General features: G+C 36.6%; 1 protein-coding gene across 1 annotated transcript; it reads right to left on the reverse strand.

Moving 5' to 3' along the window:
- Nucleotides 1-4,438: 4,438 nt before the first annotated feature.
- plcxd3 (phosphatidylinositol-specific phospholipase C, X domain containing 3) lies at nucleotides 4,439-21,407 on the reverse strand. Its single transcript, XM_051904389.1, has 3 exons — nucleotides 21,112-21,407; nucleotides 10,551-11,259; nucleotides 4,439-6,354 (listed from the first exon to the last, which is right to left on the reverse strand). The coding sequence occupies exons 1-3, from the start codon at nucleotides 21,212-21,214 to the stop codon at nucleotides 6,198-6,200; spliced, it is 969 nt and encodes a 322-aa protein (XP_051760349.1). The 5' UTR covers nucleotides 21,215-21,407; the 3' UTR covers nucleotides 4,439-6,197.
- Between the last annotated feature and the right edge of the window lie 174 nt (nucleotides 21,408-21,581).

Below are 21,581 nucleotides of genomic sequence, written 5' to 3' on the forward strand. Positions count from 1 at the left end.
TGATGTATCTCTTTACAAAATGCTTTCCTAGCATATAGATGCCTTTGTGAATAATAATGCCTTATATTGTCTCTGGGTCAGTGGTTAATCGGTATGCTTTTCTGCTTCTTAGACCTCAGGATCCACAGTTCCTCCGAGGATCTAATTTGCATAATTAAAAGGTAATTGAGTTTCTCAGTGAGCCCCTCATCAGCAAGCTGTTATTAGCAACATGTTTGGCGGGCAGGTAATGCATCATAAATTCATGTCAGAGTCGTCCGGTCACAGAGTCCTTTCCTGCATGTGTTCACACACACACACACACACACACACACACACACACACACACACACACACACACACACACACACACACACACACACACACACACACACACACAAATATGTACATCCATCACCTCTTGTCGTTCAGTGACGTACAAAAGTCTGAGAACAATGCTTCTATTCTAAATTTTTCTAATTTAATTTCCTTTAAATTAAAAGTTTAATTGAAAAATTAACATGAATCAGAATGTCTTAGTACTTGGTGTGTCCCACTTTTGATTTAATGACAGCAGCACTCGAACTGCATGAACTTCACAAGTTTGTGTAAAACCTCATGATCATGTTCTTCACCATGATTTGAGATGATGCAAAGAGAATTTTGAGCACAAATGGAAGAACATCTGACCATCTGTGCAAAGAGTCACATTATTGAAGTGGCCTTGAAATAGTGCAGATTCTGGAAAATGTCATATTCATGTCATAAAGTTTCTCTTTTTTCTATTTTAGGTTTCAGTAAAATTTTGAATCCCATTTCTAATGAGGTCAAGTCTTTTAGATCCCACTGTATAAATATTCAGTTTATTGTATGACATATGGAAACACATGTAGAATACACACCATTCAAAAGTTTGAGGTCAGTAATTATTCTTTTTGAAAGAAAATTACATTTTTATTCAGCAAGTTGCAATAAATTGATCAAAAGTGATAGTAAAATCGTTTATAATGTTACATTTAAAATAAATGCTGTTCTTTTAAACATTTTATACATAATAGTCCTGAAAAAAATGTAATCGATGATAATAATAATAAATGTTTCTTGAACACCAAATCAGCATATTAGAATGATTTCTGAAGGATCATGTGACACTGAAGACATTGAGTAATGAAGCTGGAAAACAGGAAAACATTACATTTTAAAATATATTAAAATAGAAAACAGTTATTTTAAATTGAAATAATATTTCTGTTTCTATACTGTATTTTGAGCAAATATATGCAGTCTTGGTGAGCATAAGAGACTAAAACATAAAAAACAAACAAAAAGTACTTACAAATCCCAAACTTTTGAATGGTAGTGCATTAATACTTTGAAATACATTTAGGATATCATGAAATACATTCAATATACCATGTATACAACATTATAAACTATTTTAACAGATGGGCTGTGAATCAGCAAGTCTGTTTATGAGTGTCTTTTAAAAACTGATACTGTATTCATATACAGTATATACATAATGGAAAAGTTAAATAATATTGTATGGTATCTTTATCTAATTTTCTTGAGTGCTTTGTAATGGGAATAGAAAGGAGCATTCGGTTTGTGGTTCTGATGAGACAAAACTGAAGAATATACTGTGTGATCCAGCTCAGACTAAATCTCTCAGTCAAGATTTGTAATGTATGCTGGTTTGGAGAAACAATAGATTATATAACAGACAAAATTCAAGTAAGCTGCTTTAAATTGTGGTGCAATGTCTAGCATTTATTTAAATGTTTGACATCACTAAAATGCTAACACTCCATCATTTATACAGGCTGTGTAGAGAGTTGCCTTTTGGTTATTTGACTCAATATGACTTGCAAATAGATGCTGTCAAACTAAGATGTGCTAACAGGCTAATATTGTTCAGCTGCCTGTCAGAAAGCACGCTGGCATTAGGGAAACTCTTATCCAGCGCCAGTGCCGGTTTCAGAATGGTCCCATGCTGCTCGTAATTACACTGTGGACTGTGAATGTGAGGTTTATGCCCAACCTTATTTGGCAAATTTCTAAATAGCGTTTTTAATATCGCTGCTGGCAACTGTCAAATACGAACAGATTCGGTTGGCAGGAGAAAAAGCCAGTCAGACAATGTCCGCTCTTAATCAGAAATGGAAACTGACTAATGATTATATCATGATTGCCTCCCACAACAGATTTTATTTATGCCCAGGAGAAACATTTCTCTCTTTACTGTTATATGACCTCTAGCTAAACTCAAGCTTCCACCCAATCCGTTAGAAAATCACAGCTGCACTGATATTCTTTATTTTGCATTAGGATGACACTGAGGTGGCCATTTGGATTTTAAAAACATCGATGGAAAATAACAAATTCACTATTAACTACAACTTTTGCCTGTGAATCATTTTGCTGACACATCTTTAGAGGAGGGGGATTTTGATGGAGGATGAATGGTTAAAGTTACAGTAGCAAACTGGCTAAAATCACTTACGACACCTTTAAGCAGCTTGTATATGCTGTATAACATCTCCAAACGTCTCCATGTGATTTTCAAGAGGTCAGTTGCATACTATGACACTGCTGAACAGCAGCTGTAAATTAGAGAATCACAGTTACACTAACACTTCTACATTGCAGTTTGAAAAATACAATCAGCAGACTAACAGCTTCTACTAATAAGCTCACAATCAGAAAAGAGAGCACACAGTGCTCCGAAAAAGTGAAAGAGAGGTTTTTCACAGCTGCATAGTGCCATTGTCAAAACAAGCTGAGCGGACCTCTGCCAGCGATGAATAGCTGTAATTGAGAAAGCATTTAATGAGGCCACAGACTCTGCCCTCGGCAACACAGAGAGATAGAATTGGCAAATGTTACTTTTTCTATTGTTATTTATTCAAATTAGCTTCTCATCTGCATTTCAATAGATTTCAATCATGGCTCATTTGGTTGGAGATATCATATAGAAAACCTAAAGCAAAAACTTCAGCACATGTAATTTCATTGTATTTAAACTAACATTATTATCCAAAAATGGAAATTCTGTCATTAATTACTCACCCTCAAGTCGTTCCACACCTGTAAGACCTTCGTTCATCTTCGGAGCATAAATTAAGATATTTTTGATGAAATCCGAGAGGTATCTGACTCGTCTGTAGACAGATATATAATCAACACTTTCAAGGTCCAGAAAGGTACTAAAAACATCATTAAAACCGTCGACATTGACTAAAGACTAAATTTTATAAGGCGACGACAATACTTTTTGTGTGCAAAAACAAATAAAAAAATAACAACTTTATTCAACAATATATTCTTCTGTGTCATTCTCTTACACTGTTTACGTCCAGCGCTTCCAGGTTCTACGTCAGAACGCCGACTCATTATTGGCCTGCTCCTGCGTCAGCATCACACGCATGTGTCTTGCTGCTCATGTGTGCAGCTTTGGCCAATACTGAGCCGGCATTCGGACGTAGCGGAAGCCTTCGCTGTGCTTACTGCGTCAAATACACAAGGATAATGACAGGAAAGAGAAGAGATTGTTGAATAAAGTTATTTTTGTTTTGTTTTTGCGCACAAGAAGTATTCTCGTCGCTTCATAAAATTAAGGTTGAACCACTGCAGTCACGTCGACGGTTTTAACAATGTCTTTAACATCTTTCTGGACCTTGAATGTGGTGATTATATTGCTGTCTATGGATTTCATCAAAAATATCTTAATTTGTGTTTTGAAGATGAAAGAAGGTCTTACAGGTGTGGAACGACATGAGGGTGAGTAATCAATGACAGAAATTTCATTTTAGGGTGAACTAACCCTTTAAGGCAACAACCCAATCTCAAGAAAAAACGTTACTATTTTACATTTTGGCAAATTGGTGGCAGATCTAAAACTAAGCATGAAGGTCCACCCCTAAACCTAAGCCTTAGTATGAAAAATGAGATTGTATGAGCTCATTCGAATTTGCCACCAACTGCCATGAACTGTGTTGAAATTACACGAAAACGGACAAGGAGGAAAGACATACATACATTTTAAAGAAAGATTTTCTGAGGTACAGCAGGTCATAACTTTTTTAAGTCAGTTAGATAAAAAGGTAGATTGGTCTAATTTGAATCCAAAAAGTAAGACTGATTAGCCCTAATTAACTGCTAGTTGGTCATACTAGTATTTCACTTAGTGGCTATGTTTATGCAACAGGCCGCTGAACTAATCTTGCCTAGTCATAAAAAAGTCAGTTTATCTGAATTTAAGACTTATTGTCCTTGACACACAGTCATGCGGGTCAGCAGGAGGCCTCTCTATGATATAATTTCCTGTTTTATGCTTTTTTCCTGCATGGAATATTCATTGTATGTATGAATTGCATTTTTAATGTATTTTTTTTTAAATAAATGAATATAGTAGATCGAGACAAAAATGAGTATTATGTCAAAGAAACACACCATGTGGTTTATATGGAGTATTTACATTTATTGTACACCAGATTTGTCAGAAATGTTAGATTAGGACACATACCCATAGAAAGTTTACGTACAATTTATCGACCTTGACGACTACATGCGATTCCATACTGTACAAAGGCATGAGTAATGCATTTACACAAGTCCATGCTCCAGGTTGGCCATGGGATTGTCATATTAATGAACATGATTTAAACACTTCAAAGAACAAATAACGCTGCAAACTTTCTGAGCTGGTTTTTCAGTGCCACAAGCCTATTAGGACTAATCTAAACAGGAAAGACAAAGGGACATTGTTCCATTATGTCATATATTGAACAAATTCAATTACTTGGCATCTGTGTGATTAAAACATTAGCATGGCTATTTATCCAATTAGTCTTGCTAATTAGAAAATGGCGTTATAATAAGTCTGTTCACACCCATTAAGTGAATCCCTTGTGTGTGTGTGTGTGTGTGTGTGTGTGTGTTTGTTTATGTATGCATGTTTACAGTTGAATGCAAATTGTGCATTATTAAGTCATTATTGGATTGGGTATTTTTGTCCTGCACCAGCAAATTTCAATGGCCACTCTTTAACAGTCCACAGTCAGAGCAGTGCAAATGCAATGAAAGTTTACATTGTTCACGGATATATAAAAGAATCTGTTAGAATAGAAGCTTGCTTCCATCACAGAATAAATTTTTTTTTAAAATAACTGCGGCATTTTATCTCACAACTTTTTTTCCCAGAATTGCAAGATATAAACTCAAAATTGCAAGTTATAATGTCATAATTGCAAGTTTATAATCACAATTCTGACTTCTTATAGCATATAAACTCGCAATTACAAGTTATAAAGTCCAATTCTGAGGAAAAAAGACTAACTTTTTTAAACTCGCAATTCTGACTTTATTACTCGCAATTGCGAGTTTAGAATTTTAAGATGTAAAATCACAATTGCGTGAAAAACAGAATTGTGAGATTAAAAACAAAAAACAAAAAAAAACGCACTTACTTTTTAAAAATTTTATTCCGTGGCGGAAATTTCCACATGTTAGATAACGTGAAGGACAACTACAAAAATGTAGATACAAAGCCTCACTTATTAGTGTTGATAATGGCAGAAAGGCAAAAATGCTGTTACATACATTTGCAATTTTTGGTTGAGTACAAACATCTAATAGTTCACTTCTTCAACATTGTAACACCAGACTGAGGCCCCGAAGGGAGCCTCTACTCTTGATGTATGTTCGAGCATGACAAATAGTGAGCAAAGTTACAATTCAACAGGTTTACAAGTATTTACAACTCAACAATCATACAAGTTACTATGACCACTAGAAATTAAACCTACTATAGATTCAGCATCACATTCACTGTACAAACAATATTTATTCTCATGAAATGAGTTAACGTTACTGTTACTTTCATCAGAAGCAGAATTTGGGAAACTTATTAAGGTTTCGAGCATGTGAATCAGTAACTAGTAGTCCAATAGATAGGAAGCAGAGAAACATGGGAAAAGGCCAGTCACCTTTTTTCACCCAGAAAGAAATGAAATCACCATCTGCCCCCAATTCATCCTCAGACAAAACCTGAATTTATTCCACCTGACTGTGTCTGGTCTCTACGCTCATTCTCATGAACAGAGCTTTTATGATCCACCACCCTAAAATAAATAAATAAATAAATAAAACATAAATATATGGCAAAGAAAGAGGGAGCAAGTGATTGATACCACAAGTGATGTGGAAAATTTGGAGGTTCAGGTGGCGTTCTCTTCCTCATCATCCAGGTAGTAGTTGAGGGTGATAACAGCGCTGATAAATTCCCCCAGCTCCACAAAATCGGCCGTGATGATGTTTACTCCACTTTCCCCGGGTCGCTGAGAGCGGATCCACTGCATCATGGCAGGAAGAGCCCTGAGAGAACACAAATATATAGCCTGTTTCAATCTAAGGGGATTTGTTCACAAACTGAGCATTGTGAAAAAATAGCTCAGTTTCAAAACATAGTGAACTGCCTTGCTGCCTATATAGGCAGCATCCTGACTGAAATGTAACTTCGCAAATGACCGATTTGGAATGTAGTCAGCAACTGTGTGTGCCATATAAGTAGTGCTCCTCATGAAGAGTACACAACAGACTCACAAGTGATCTGTTGTTCGTCTTGAATCGTGATGCAATACTTTAATAGGTATATATACAGTTTGATAAAAAGCCTTTAATTAGTTTCAAATTACTAGTTTATAATTAGTTAAAGGGATGGTTGATTATGATTTCATTTTTTTAACTTTAGTTAGTGTGTAATGTTGCTGTTAGAGCATAAACAACATCTTCAAAGGTAGGATGCTCAAAGTTCAAAGCAAAGTGAGATATTTTCTTTTAAAGAATTCTCTGTTTAAGGACTACAACAAACGGCTGGTAGGGACTACAACTAGCTTCTTCCCGGGTTGGTGACATCACTAACCCTAAAATTTACATAAACCCTGCCCACGAGAACACGCAACAAAGGGGGTGAGGCCATGTTATTGCATTACAGTACGTGACACAAATGCAATGGCATAAAAGCAAGATGACAACATGACAAGTTATAACCGTAATTAAACTAAACTATACCTGTTCTATCTTCATGCAGCATATATTCTCTGGCTCTGTAGGATCTTACAACAATTCCCACATGAGCAATTTATAGATTATAATAACAGAATATGATAATTAATGACTTTAAGATAGTTAACTCCACATCAGCTACATAAATTCATCAACTAACCGTTCAGAAACGTCCTGTTGTATTCTGTCACTTCTTCTTGAGTCTCTCCATTATTGTCCAACTCCAGTTTGAACATAAAAGGCTGAACAGTTTCAGTGAAGTAAGCTGCTAACATGAGCTCCTGAAACTTCGCCCTCTTCTTGAGAGCAGCAGCTCATTTGCATTTAAAGGGACACACACAAACAGAGCATTTTTGCTCACCCTCAAAAGGTGACAAATTTAACATGCTGTAAAAAAAATTATTTGTAGGGTATTTTGAGCTAAAATTTCACATACACACTCTGGGGACATTAGAGACTTATTTTAAATCTTGGCATGATAGGACTGCTTTAAATTACTGTTAATACTATTATATTACTAATAAATTAATATTTGACATTAATTAATTTTAATATCTTTTCTATTATTAAACTATTCTCACTGATACTTTTTAGTGAATGAATTTAAGTTCAAATGAATTTAAGTGTATTTATAATCAACATTTTTATCACATTGTCCGCCATCTCACAGTGCATTCTGGGAGCGTATTCTCTCTGAAGGATACATTTTTGTGGATTTCGCATTCTCCCTGAAGGATAAAATTTGCCTTAAAATTTGGTCAAAATAAGGTGTCTTATATGGAAGCACATTTCCACCACATAAGAGAACAAATCATGCTTTGCTAAATTATGTGTTATTAATGTTATGACATAAAAAGTAAAAAATTATAAATTAAAAGTCCAAATTATGAAATTAAAAGTCATAATTATGACAAACATTCTAAATTATGAGATTTTAAGTCATAAGGACATAAGTCATAATTATGAAATCAAAAATTATAAATCAAAATTATAATCTAAAGTCATAATTATGACCTAAAAAGTTTAAATCTCATAATCAGGACTCTTTATTATCGTAATTATTTTTTATGTCATTTTATGTCACAAATTACCAAAGCAAGATTTTTGTTTTTTTATGTGACGGAAATGGGCTTCCATATTAATAAGGAGGAAGCATGATTAAATCTTAATTTTGGGGCAGTTGTGGCCTTAATGGTTAGAGAGTTGGAGTAACATGAAGGTCGCGGGTTCGAGTCTCAGTACCAGCAGGAAATGTAGGTGGGGGGAGTGAATGAACAGCGCTCTCTTCCACTCTCATTAGCCACAACTGAGGTGCCCTTGAGGAAGGCACCAAACCCCCAATCACTCCCTGGGCGCCACAGCAAAAATGGCTGCCCACTGCTCCAGGTGTGCGTTCACGGTGTGTGTGTGTATTCAATACTCACTGCTGTGTGTGTGTACTTGGATGGGTGAAATGCAGAGCACAAATTCCGAGTATGAGACAGCATACTTGGCTACACGTCACTTTTCACTTTTCAATTTTCACTTTAAATTGAGTAATTAGGATGCTATCTAGAGGGGCAGCTCACTAGCTTTTGTAACAAAACTCATATGTATTGTTAGCTGGGTCTGTCTATAAATGGTGATGCACCTGAAGTGGGGTCACATCAGCAGACACAGACTCATCCCTACGAGGGCTATGACTCAGGAGATATCTCATGCTCTGCTGCTCACTCCGAGGTGATGCAAGGGCTAGAAGGCTTTATCAGCTAATAAGACGCCATTCTTGTCAGATTGCAGTGTGCTGGCAGAGACCGTATCATTTTACTCTCTGTGCCCCACCTCTCCCCTCATCTATAATTTATTTGCCATCAGCACAGTCGATGCAAAAAATAATGACACATTCTACCAAAATATCACATTGGCTTTGGTCATAAAATGAACTTATGACCAATGTGCACATTTTCCTTAGAGAATAGAGATTTGATGCTTAACGTGTTACATGCTGAGATGAGACTTCTGAATGAGTCTTCCAGTAACCAGGGTGACTAACGCTGGTGTCATCTCTGCCCTTTAGCTAATGTTCCAGTTACACTAAGCAGAAATAATGTGCAGCTCCTCACTAAATACCCAGGGGGGTTCTGCTACGTATGTAGGGCATGAAGGTGGTATCACAGGTATGATTACAGTTCAGAAATGGTTCTATGCTTTTAAATGCCATAACTGAATGAAGCTTGGTTCCATTAATGGAATCCCACAAATTATTCTACCGAGAATATAGTGTGAAACAAAGACCATGATAAGTATAGTCTAATTAATGAACGAATGCTCTTAGCTGTTTTTTTAGTGAATCAAAACCATACAGCATAGCCAGTGTAGATAAAATGATTCCTAAACAAATGAGCCAGTTCTTTTTAGTGAATCAAACACATACAGATTTCAAGTTGTATTTAAAGGGGCCCTTTTTCAAACTCTTGATTTTGTTTTTGGGGTCTACTAGAATAGGTTTTCATGCTTGAATGTTCAAAAATCACATTATTTTTCACATATTTTACATTATTGCAGGCAGCACCTCTCTTCTGTCTGTAAGTATTGCTCTGTTTAGTTTCTATTTTGCCCCTCCTTCTGAAAAGCACAATGTGCTCTGATTGGTCTGATTGGTGTGTTGTGATTGGTCAACCACTTCGAGCATGTTTAAAAAATGTCACGGCCCTTACCATAACCACGAGTTTCAACTTACTAATGCAAACTTACCAGTCTTTTTTTTTTTTTTTTTGCGTATGCCTCGGGTGGGGGGATTATTCAATTGAGGAATATTGTGACGTGTATCTTCTCTGAACATTTTTTTGTTTGTTTAGTATTGTTATATGGTATATTTTTGGATTGCATCTGTAAATCTAAAGACTATGAAAAGTCACTTAAAGCTCTGGGTCTTTTGCAAGAATTGTTTTAAACATATTATTATCTAAATTATTTCTTTTTATACTCTTTTTTAATACTTTTTTTAAGAAACTAGAATAATTGAGAGGAATCCAATTATTAAATTCCTTTACGATTCCATTGCCTAGATATTATGGTTTTGCTTACAGTAGCTGCATGCCCAATGGCACACTATATATCATGCCTGCTGACAGGCGAAAAGGAATCACAGAAGATGACAGACACAGATGCCAATGTATTCCATGAGGGAAGCGGAATGGCCCCCTCTCAGTCATTTGAATGTGCAGAATATTGGTTCACTCTTGAATTAATGCACTGAATATGTCATTCTGTCGTCCAGAGCCATTTCGAAATCTGCTTTCTGCCAAGAGTTTCATGTTTCTAACCAAGCCTGACAAATCCTGATCAGCAAAGCCCAAGAGACTCTGAGCAACGGCTAATAACTGTAATGAGATTAAATTGGAACTGTAAAAAATCTGCCTAGTGCTGATTTGAAGATAACAGAGAGCGAGATCTAATGAGTCAACACGTTCTTTGATGCCACACATTTCACAGAATGAATTTTGTAATTGTATATAGTATCCTACCTCTCTGTGATGGTCTCCCTCAGACCGCTGGTGACACCCTTCATGACGGTGCTTGCTTTGGGAGTGAGAACCACCTGGGACACAAAAAAAGTGCCCTTACGTCTCCGATCCTTTACTGAGGCTTGAAGGAACTGAATGAGCTTCTCAGGATCTGTGGTATTGGCCCAAGGAGAGGGCATCATCTGACCCGGCCACAGGAAAGGAACCTCCAGAGCCATGGGATTGTGATAGAAGACCAGCACCTGAAACTCTTTCTCCCAGAGGTACTTCAGGCTTACCTCTTGAGCAAACACTACCGGACAGAGTCGGTCTCCAAAGACGGTGCTCAACATCTGGACCAGTTTCTCGTGATGGAGGTTCTGTACGCCGTAGAAGTGGTTGAAGTCCAGGAACACGACCTCGCGAGCATGGGAAGCCAGGAAGGCGCTGATCTGCTCCAGGCCTTCGCGTACAGTGGCGCTGAACAGGCCGTGTGCAAAGTAGAGCTCGTTGTCGGGGTCTCTGGGTTTGGTGGATATGCGGAGGTCAAAGAAGCGGATGCCTGCCTCCAGCTGGCTGGTGAAGTTCATGGTTTGTGTCGCCAACCACTTCCTCATCAGCTTCTTGGCCACAGTGCCAAACACAGAGACAAAGTTCTGCACTGTTTCAGGCTGCTCCGGCCCAACTGGTGAGGCTTCATCGATGTAAAAACTAAAAGAGTCGTGGGAACCTGGATGAGAAGATTTCTGAGTCAGTGATATTCATTAAGAGAGAACACAAATATGATAATGACAACTGAGTGATACAATTTTCTGGCTCATATAAAATATTCCAAAGGGAACTGAATGGGTAATCATGTATAATAGCAAAAGTCTCTGATCTCTGTGAAATGATAAAAGACAACATTCACCATGCAGTACAGGAAAGGCCACATAATATAATATAATATAATATAATATGATATAATATAATATAATTATAATAATATAGAATAGAATAGAAAATACCTACACTACCATTAAAAATTAATACTTTTATTCAGCAAGGATGCATTAAATTGATCAAAAGTGACAGTAAAGACATTTATAAAACGGTTAGTTCTGTTTTATTCACGATAAAACACGGCTATGACCGCTTCACCCAATGGTTCTGTGTATCATTACACAAAACCCTTAGCAACCACTCTTAGCAACGTAAACTGAATTGAAGCTTACCGTATTATGTAGAACTAGAAGAGTATTGTGAGAAAGAGATCGATTGAGCGAGTTTATTACCTGCATTCAGATTTAGCATTTTCCTTCAGGTCGGTCCTATGTTCATAATAAAAAACCTGTTTAAATGTCTGATGTATTATCTTGTCCTTTTAACAGTTAAGGGGTTTTCCCGTTACTGACAGTGCTAGTCAAAGCATTTGTCAGTTGCGTCTTGTTCCATGTTCACAGAAGACTGGAATAATGACTGCTGAAAATTCAGCTTTGCCATCACAGAAATAATTTACATTTTTAAATATTTTAAAATAGACAGTTATTTTACATTTTAAATATATTTCATATTATCACTGTTTGTACTGTATTTTTGATCAATGAGGCCATGGTGACCATATAAGACAAAAACATTGAAAAAATCTTGTCGACCCCAAACTTTTGATGTTTTGATATTCTGTTAAGTAGATTAATTAGTTTAAGTTCAAGTTTATCTATTTATTGATTATCCTGAAATTACAAATCAAAGCTATAAACACTGGTGCATCATTTATTTAGTTAAATCATATGCAATAGCATAAAACAAAAACATAACCCCACCACCACCACCACCACCACCAACAAATATTTAGTTTGGCCCTTGGAATAGCCATATTCTATGGTCTGGTGGACTTCACAGACATGCACAAGACTACGAACACACATGAAGCGTGCCATTTGGGACAGGGCCATCTGCTCTAAAAATGATCAGAACAATGATTTTAAGGTGACTTGCTCTGAAAAAGACTCAAATCTAATACTGCCTGACAGTCTGTGGTACTTTTGTACAGCAGGAACCTAAGAATACATATAATGGCTGCTGTAATGGTTAAATGGAATAATGCAATATCCAACACTTGCATCCTGACTGCAGCAGGAGGAAAAGCGTTGCCAGGGCCTACAGGATAATAACATGGAGTTCACAAGCACGCTTTCAATGTAAATACAGAGCAAAGCCAGGTGCTATGTTTGATCTCAAAAATCAAAACAACTATTAAAATAGATGCATTGCTAATGTAATTAAATGAAAGCATTTAGCAGTCTATAACCGGTGTATGTGAGAGAGTCTCTCCGAATATTATTTTTGATGAATAAACAATGCGTCTCTGCTTCTAAAGGCAGCACTGTAGCCATCAACATTCACCATGGAAAAGGGCCATTAGGCAAACAGCTGTCTGCTCGGCAAAGACATTTCAGCAATCACTACAACAAAACCAGTGGAAATGATGGAGGCATTAGATGCTGCTTTAACTAGCAAAGGAGAAAGAAAGAAAGAAAGAAAGAAAGACAGAAAGAAAGAAAGAAAGAAAATTACAACCCTCAGAGATTTGCTACCATTTCAGTTCAATGACAATCTGTGTCTATTATGACAATAAAGTGTGTCATTTATCTAATGAATGTTCATTAAACAGATCGGCCTGAAATATACAGACTTTGTTTCTGTGTCAAATTCAGATTAATGAGTAACAGTGTATATGTCTCATTTCCCTCCTTGACACAGGTAATGTCTTCTGGTTCGTGGAAACGGAGGGATGTCTCCACTAACACAATTTCCAAGTATGTCTCATTGGATCAGAGACTGTGAACGAAGGTAAGACGTGAGTGTAATTGTAAGATCAGTTTTTATGAAAATATGCAGCACAATGCATTACTATTTTAACATGGTTTTCATTCATGCTCTCCAAACACAACACCTATAATGTATGCTATAAAACATCATATTTTATTACATTTTTGAAACAGGAAGATCATTTTAAAAATGAATTAATAGCAACTTGTCTTTTCTCCTTGAGGTATATAACTTGTGCAAACCTTAAAAACAAAGGAAAAGAGATTATTAAAGCTACACTGAAGCTGTATTATGACTTACATCCAAGAAAACCACATCTAAAACACTGTGTGGTTGTTTAACAGAAGAAAACAAGGTGAATTTCAACAGGCCTGAACAACTTCAGCTCCATAAGGACCCAGTGAATTTATTTAGCTTTCTAATAGCTCTTCAGCTAAATGCAAAGTAGCGTCTCCTTGTTATGAGATCCCTGCTTTGAGATACACTGAGCTGATATTAGGAAGGTTTGAGGAAAATTATGTCTGGGAAAATGGACCCTTTAACAAAATGAAAGTGGCTGATTGGTCTCATGTTTCACCTCTGAACCGCAGAGAGGAGGCACATTAGAGCAGATTAAAGACTTATTTCTGTTTTTGAAACATGCAATCCAGAGATGATTATTGAAACAATACATTTTGTTGTGTAGAGAGGACACAAACCTGTCTATAGTTGTAATTGTTTGAATATAGTACATTTTTAAATAATAAAAAGCAAATAATAATATGTAAAATATAAAATTATGTTATATAAAAATAATATACAAATAAATACAAAATTAATATAAAAAATAATATTGAAAAATATAGAACAAATAATTTAATTCCTGGATAATGATTGCTCAATAAAATACACAATATGACACAAGACACCAGTCATAATATCACTGAACGGCACCCAGATGACGAAAGTGTTGCAATGTTTTCACCCTAAGTCTTGTTATATTGTGATTTAATGTTTTTATTCATGTGGATATGGTCAATGAAGACAATTATTTTCCAATATGATCTTTCAAAATCTCCCTGGGTTGACCGTCCAACATCACATACTGCATCATTCTAAAAACAAACCAGCAGCAGCAACACTTACAGCAGATTCTATTCAAGGGTTAATTGTGAACCCTTAGGCTGATGTAACTACTTATCTCAAAAGATTGACATGTCACTGTCAACCACAGAGGACCGCCTCACAGTTCAGCAGGAAGAAGTCATCATTACAGGAAAAAGTGACTCTTTTTTTCCCATGGTGACTGTGCTTTTTATGTCTGGTCACTTAATCTTTTCCATTTATCTTGTTTATTGAGACATGACAGGCTCTCTTTTGGGTCTAAAGTGCAGGATTAATGGATGAACAATCAGATGGATAGACAGTTTTAAAGATGAATCAGACACAAGCAAACGGAGCCTTCGAGATTTGAAGCCATTACAATTTTCATGCCACTAGTGCAACTTTAAGTAATTGAAATCATTTTGTATGTACGTGTGATCTGTCAGAAAATAAATAAATAATCCCTACACCTCATTACAGGAAACATTTTGGGTAGGCATTTTGACATTTGGCAAGCAATGCAATGCTCTACTATGAAGAAAAATGATCGATAGGACAAAAGAAATACGGGCAATTAAAGTCATTTTCAGAGAACAATTATCTGCAACAAAGATGTGCCTTAAGTTTGATGATTTTTTTGGCCTCCAACTGAGCATGCAGTCAAAGTGAATATACTTAAAGAGTTTAGCCAATAACTGCCTATGGATGCTGTTCATGGACAGGAAAATAACTTGGCATAGCAGATGAGTTCCTAATCACACACTCCTGCTGCCTCAAGGTCAAATGTCTAGACCTGTCAAGAGCACTTCTGCCATACGACTGCAGTTAGATTACAAAGCCTCGGTGAAGCTCATCAACAAAAAAGCTGTGGTTAGTTATGTAATCCCTTCTTCCATTCTTCATTAGTGAATAGGTGGGATTACACACGCTACCATGTATGAAATGGGCAAGATAACTAACAGGGCTCCAATGCTCTTTAAACATATTTACTGTTCATGGGTCAGTGACATGACATGCATATTTAGTTTGAATTCATTTTAGTACATTTAAATAATACATATTATTTTATGGTTTGTTATCTTAAACTCCCAAAATGTCAGGTGGTGCAACTGTCCGAACAAATAAACAGACTAAGATTTGAAACCTTTCATGTAAACAAATTTGATAAATATCTGTAGTTTTAAAACTGTTGAGATAACTGAAATTTTAATTTTCTCAAATGTCAGGGTGGCACAACTGCAAATATGGCTTTTTTTATTATGAATTGACAAGGTAATAACAGTAAACATGATAATGGATCATCCGGAGGACCCCAACTGATCCTTGTGGCAGAGTAAAAAGGTTTGTAGATCTCTCTCAAATACTGGTAAAAACTGCTAATTTCAAGTATGGGAGGGCTGGTACAGTTTCCATGTCAGGTGGTACAACTACAGTATATATATAAATATTTGGTTGTACTGCCTGACATAAAAACAGTCAAAAAAAAAAAAAAAAAAAAATGTATTTAAACACTTTGAAATGTTATCTAACAATTGAAACTTGTTTAAAAAAAAAATTGTTCATGACTCAAAAATATGCATTACGTCAGTTTTGAAAAGATAAAAAAAAACAAACAGATTTAGCCTAAGCTTTATTTGTCAGTGACTCTCATACAACATTATGTATGTGTGTGTGTGTGTGTGTGTGTATATATATATATATATATATATATAATATATATATATATATATTAGGGGTGGAACGGTTTGCTATAAAAAATCAAACCGTTCAGTTCTCCACCCACGGTTCGGCACGCGCTTGCACCGCGGTTCATCCCAAATCTGACGACACATCTATAATATGGTTTGCTGAAAACAACGTGCAAAACAGACAGACGGATTCGGCTAATATATGTTTCAGTCGATGGATATGCTATAATCACTATAATATTAACAAACCGGATAGAATTCATGAAAGAATCCTGAGAAAGGTTTCCACAAAAATACTAAGCAGCTCACCTGTTTTGAACAATGATAAGAAGAAATGTTTCTCGAGCACCAAATCAGCATATTAGAATAATTTATGAAGGATAATGCGACACTCAAGACTGGAGTAATGATGCTGAAAATTCAGCTTTGCCATCAAAGGAATGAACTGCGTTGTAAAATATATGAAAATAGAAAACAGTTATTTTAAACTGTAGCCAAATAATATTTCACAATATTACTGTTTGTACTGTATTTCAAAAACATAAGATCTTACAACTTTTGAACAGTAGTGTAATGTAACCTTGGTGACAAGGGTTAATCAGCAAAATTTGCAATCTTTAATACATCGCAGAAAACCAAATGTTTATATTTGCGTGGCATAGAAATACATGTTGAACTTGAAGATCAACAAATGCAAATGCAGATTTTTCTCACAACACACATAATGTTCTGTTTCTGCAGTTTCTGCCATTGGCTGCCCAAAAGCTGATTACAATGCTAACTATGATTAAGGGGCAGAGACACATTCCCTTATGAAAATATGAGAGCCATAGCATGAATATCAATTATGGCTCTCCATAACACCTAATAAGACTAGGTGCCATGCCTTTCTCTGAATTGCAACACCCTAAGCGTACAGGTGGCTGATAAAGCAGCCGTGTCCTGCTTATTCTGTGGGCTTGTCACTTTAGCACAGCCACTCTCAGCACTGACACAATTCCTCTGCCCCGGTCCTGCCGCCAGTGCAGGTGACAATGGCAACTGTAACGGGGTGATGACCTCATCAAGCCAGACATCCAGCAGAGCACGGTAGTGTAAGAGCCACACAAAAGCCTGCCTCTGCAAAAATAGCATTTTTCTAACAGGCACGCAGGTTCATTTTGTACATAAACACTGTTCAATGTCCACAACAAAGAGATAAATGCCTCCCTTGGTGACAAATATCCCCACTGGCATGTACAATGTGGTGAGAACGTAGAATATCTATTCTGTTTAGTAATGGTACGCCAATGGTATGTAGTTGCCAATAGGAGAATGATTCATGTTTTTGCAAGTGTGTATGTGGAGGACGACTATCTGACCTCCAGAATACTGCCAAAACCGATGCTACAAGTAAACAATGTTGATTTGCAACAGGAGGATCAGTCAAATCTTCAGTCTGAGGAGAGGTTTGAGAGGCTACAATGATTTCTTGAGCCTCTTAATTTGGAACGACTATAAAAAGAGTTCCGATAGAGGAAATAAAAGACACACTAGATTCTCTTAGCGCAAGCACTGACCTTCACACCACAGGAGGTGGCAGTTTTTGAGTGGCAGTGCTTAAAAATATCAGGCTCGTGGATGTCCCTATAATATGTCCACAGGCTGACTTTGATGACGTATGAAGCAGAATCTTTCAAAAAAAGATTGCATGGGAAGGAATTGTTATTAGAAATACATTTTGGCTGACAGTTCAAGATTTACTCATCAAGATTCAACGTAAAAGTCAACGTGAATGGCTATTTGTAATCCATCAATCAATCCAATCATCCACTTCTTTAAATTAATGTGATGTATTTCCGAAGAAATGTAGAGCAAGATCTGATTGGATTGTGAAAAGTGCTAGTTACCAGAATGGAGCCAGACCAAACACGAGTTTGGTAGATGGAACGGGTTCCGGAAGTAAAAATTCCATTCATTTTCTCTATAGGGAAACTGATTTTAATGATAACTTACAACTGTTAAAAACACCCCGCATTATTTCAACCTTTTATTAAACAGTGAAATTCCAAGTGAAAAATACATTACCCATGATCTGCAAAGAACTCTCGACCAATCGGAGAATTGCAGCAAGCAAATTGCACCAAAATTGCCAGTATAGCACTGCGAATGACGTAAAAGTCAAATTACTACGCTCTCAAATTACTATATTTGTATATATATATATATGTACACATCAGTAGCTATCAGTAGGTTATATATAGCTACTGATATATAGCTTCTGCGTTTACATCCGAATGCCGACTCAGTATTGGCCAACGCTTTACATGTGAGCAGCATGTATACTGCTGTATATTAACTAACCCAACAAAGTTGGTAATGTTATGATTCACTTTGTAGCTGGTTGGTTTGGTTCATGGCTTTAATAAAACATTTTTTACAATCCATATGAGAAAAATTATTCAGGAACCAAGACCGCTGAAAATATAAGTGGGCACTGTTGCACTCTATTGGTAATTATTTCAAACAGTCAGATTCAGGATGGCCTAAGTGATATCAGAGTGGAGAAAATATTCTGAATAACATGCACTAGAATAACACAGAAGACCAGGAACATGCATTAAGAAAATAAATGGTTGATTTTAGTTTCATTATGTCTTTAATATACAGGCATTATGCAAGTTTAAAAACAAAAAACAAAACAAAAATACTCTTTTTGCAAACCTCTAACAGCCTGAAAAAAATGACAGCATGAAAGCAAATGTGCCTCAGGCTGAAATAAAACACTACTGAAATATGCATGAGACAAAGGCGAAGGATCAATGGTTATGTTTTAGGAATTGATCCTGAGGAGCTAAAATGACCATTGCTTTCTCTAATATTTGTGCACAGCTAAACTGAGAAAAATTCTCTATTGCCGGTGGGTTAACCCTTAAATGCACACCTCGGGTCTTTTGTGACTCATTCATCCTGACTAGGACAGTGATGATGATATGAAACATCTGCTCAAACTGAACCCTTCCAAGCTCCAAAAGGTAACAAAATATGCTTTATTTTATATTCTTTTGTAATTGTTACTCTAATATCAGAAGAGTTTTATATTATCACAACAGGTAGAGATCCATCTGTTAGATATAGATCTGGGTCACTAAAGACCCAAATATGTAATAATGATTGCCAAAACATTCATGCATTTAAGGGTTAAGCAAAATCAAGTTTGACTAAGATTTGATCAGAGCACAATAGAAGAATGAATGGACGGACAAAAACTTTTATTGTTGCAGATGTTCAATGATGATAGATAGATAGATAGATAGATAGAAGATAGATAGATAGATAGATAGATAGATAGATAGACTGATTGATTGATGAATTGATTGATGAATTGATTGAATACAAGCCCCTGGGCTGAGAGCTTACATTTTAATATTAACATTTAATTTTAACATTTTTAATTCATGTCTTCAAGAGTTAATCTTAACTGTGCATTGTGAGACCAATTCAAAAGCTCACAGATTTGCAAGATATCTGTGTGGGAGTGGTACGTGTCCAGAATTCTCACTCAAGACATAATTCATCTAGAGTCTTTTGATAAACAGCTGCTGCACTACTACTTTCCATCATCCACCCACAGCCTTGCCAACAACACAGTTTTACAAAAGTTTTACAAAAGATTGATGATGGCACTGGGTCAAGTTGTCTTCAAGTAAGAAATGTTGCTTCAGTGCTACTGCTGGAATGACGCATCCAGTACAAATGATGCATCCAGTACGATGAAGTCAGAGCACTTACTGTACAGTATGATCAAGAAAGTAGTATGATCCCTGTGGCACATGGCTGAAATCAGTGACAAAGACGTTAATCAGGGTTTTAACCAGAGCTGTCCAGGCTGATTGCTCCAGCCTTTGGTTCTGTTCAACAACACATATACCACTATATAGGCCGTAACACCTGTCCCTTACAACAGCAAAAGATGAAAACTGCAAGTATTGAGAGTTTAATCATGATTACACTTGTCTCAACAGAAAATATTAACATACACTCAACAAGTGATGATTCATTATTGGTTGTACACCATGAACATGCAAGGCAACGCCTGTATGCAAACACATCTTGCATCCTCTGATTCCAACATGCCTTTCAACATGTTTTTATTGCTCTACACTTCAGGACAGTGACAACAATCACAGTTCCTATAGTGATTATGTACATGCTATCTAGGCAAGTTACTCACAACTGCAATTTACGCACAATTGGAGTGTATTACGGAGAGTACAGCCTGTGAGAAAGGTATTATGAGGTATGATGGAGAGTATGCTGGCAATGAATAAGTGGTTTTACATTCTTAAAAATAAAGGTGGGGGTTTTCGCAGCAAAGCCATCTAAGAACCTTTCAGTGTACAGTTCTAAAAAAAAAATTATATTGCCTGTCATTAAGATGATGAGTAGCCTAATGAAACAAATAAATAAATAAAAAATAGTGACGAAGCAATTTTTTTTTATTTCGCCGTTGTTATTTTGTATTTATTTATTGATTTATTTTTCTGATCATCTAACTACAGTATTAGTCTATATACAATCTCTGTGCTATTTCTGTAATATTGTATAGGTCAAAGAACATGTGTAGCCTAATATGTGTCTCTTAATCCATCGCAGAGACGGATTTCGAGCCCCGAGCAACAAGTGTCCTATTTAATTTATGCCACACGTCTTAACATTATTATAAACTCGCTGGGTTGGAGCAATATTAATGCCGACAACCTATTAGTCACACAATAGCTTATGTCATAAGCAGAACCCATTTTATCTACGTTTGGGTGACCTCCGATGTACGTTTTGAGCAAGAGTTGACTAAAAAAATAGGCTACTAAAAACTTTTTTGAAAGGGTCAGTTAAGTCATTCCAGAACCTGTCCCCAAGCATAATTTTTTATTTATATATATTCTGCAGCAATTTCGCACTGTCCATAGTTAGGCTACTATTCCTCCTATGCGCGCATTAAAAGGCATAACAAGACTTACCCGGTATGGCGAGGTTGGTAAGAGGAATACTGTGCAAGGTTTCAGGTAAACTTGACATCCAGTCCGCATAACGGAGTTCGCTCTTCCCCTGAGACGAAGCCATGCCGTCGGTTCTCCGGTGCGCAGTGTCCGTGCGTCGCTCTGAGTGCTCTAGTATTCAGCGCCCGCGCTCGCGTGAGTTCACAGCACGAGCATCACCACACCCCCGAGACGGCGCGCGCCGCACATACATCACAATTCCCCCAGCCTTCTGAATTTAAGGAACGTCTTTACAAACATATATAAGCTAGTTGCATGTAACAGGTCTAAATTATTCCCTCCCATGTGTTTTCTGGGTGTGGGCGCAATTAGATATAGCCTTTGGCGCGAGCAAGGCTCGTGCGGATTTAATTCATTCATTTGATGTTGTTGAACAATTAGCCTACTGTCTGTGCCGAGGAACAGGGTGGACGAATCCCCAATCCGTGCAT

This window comes from Ctenopharyngodon idella, chromosome 8 (assembly GCF_019924925.1).
Source record: "Ctenopharyngodon idella isolate HZGC_01 chromosome 8, HZGC01, whole genome shotgun sequence".
Taxonomy (NCBI): Eukaryota; Metazoa; Chordata; class Actinopteri; order Cypriniformes; family Xenocyprididae; genus Ctenopharyngodon; species Ctenopharyngodon idella.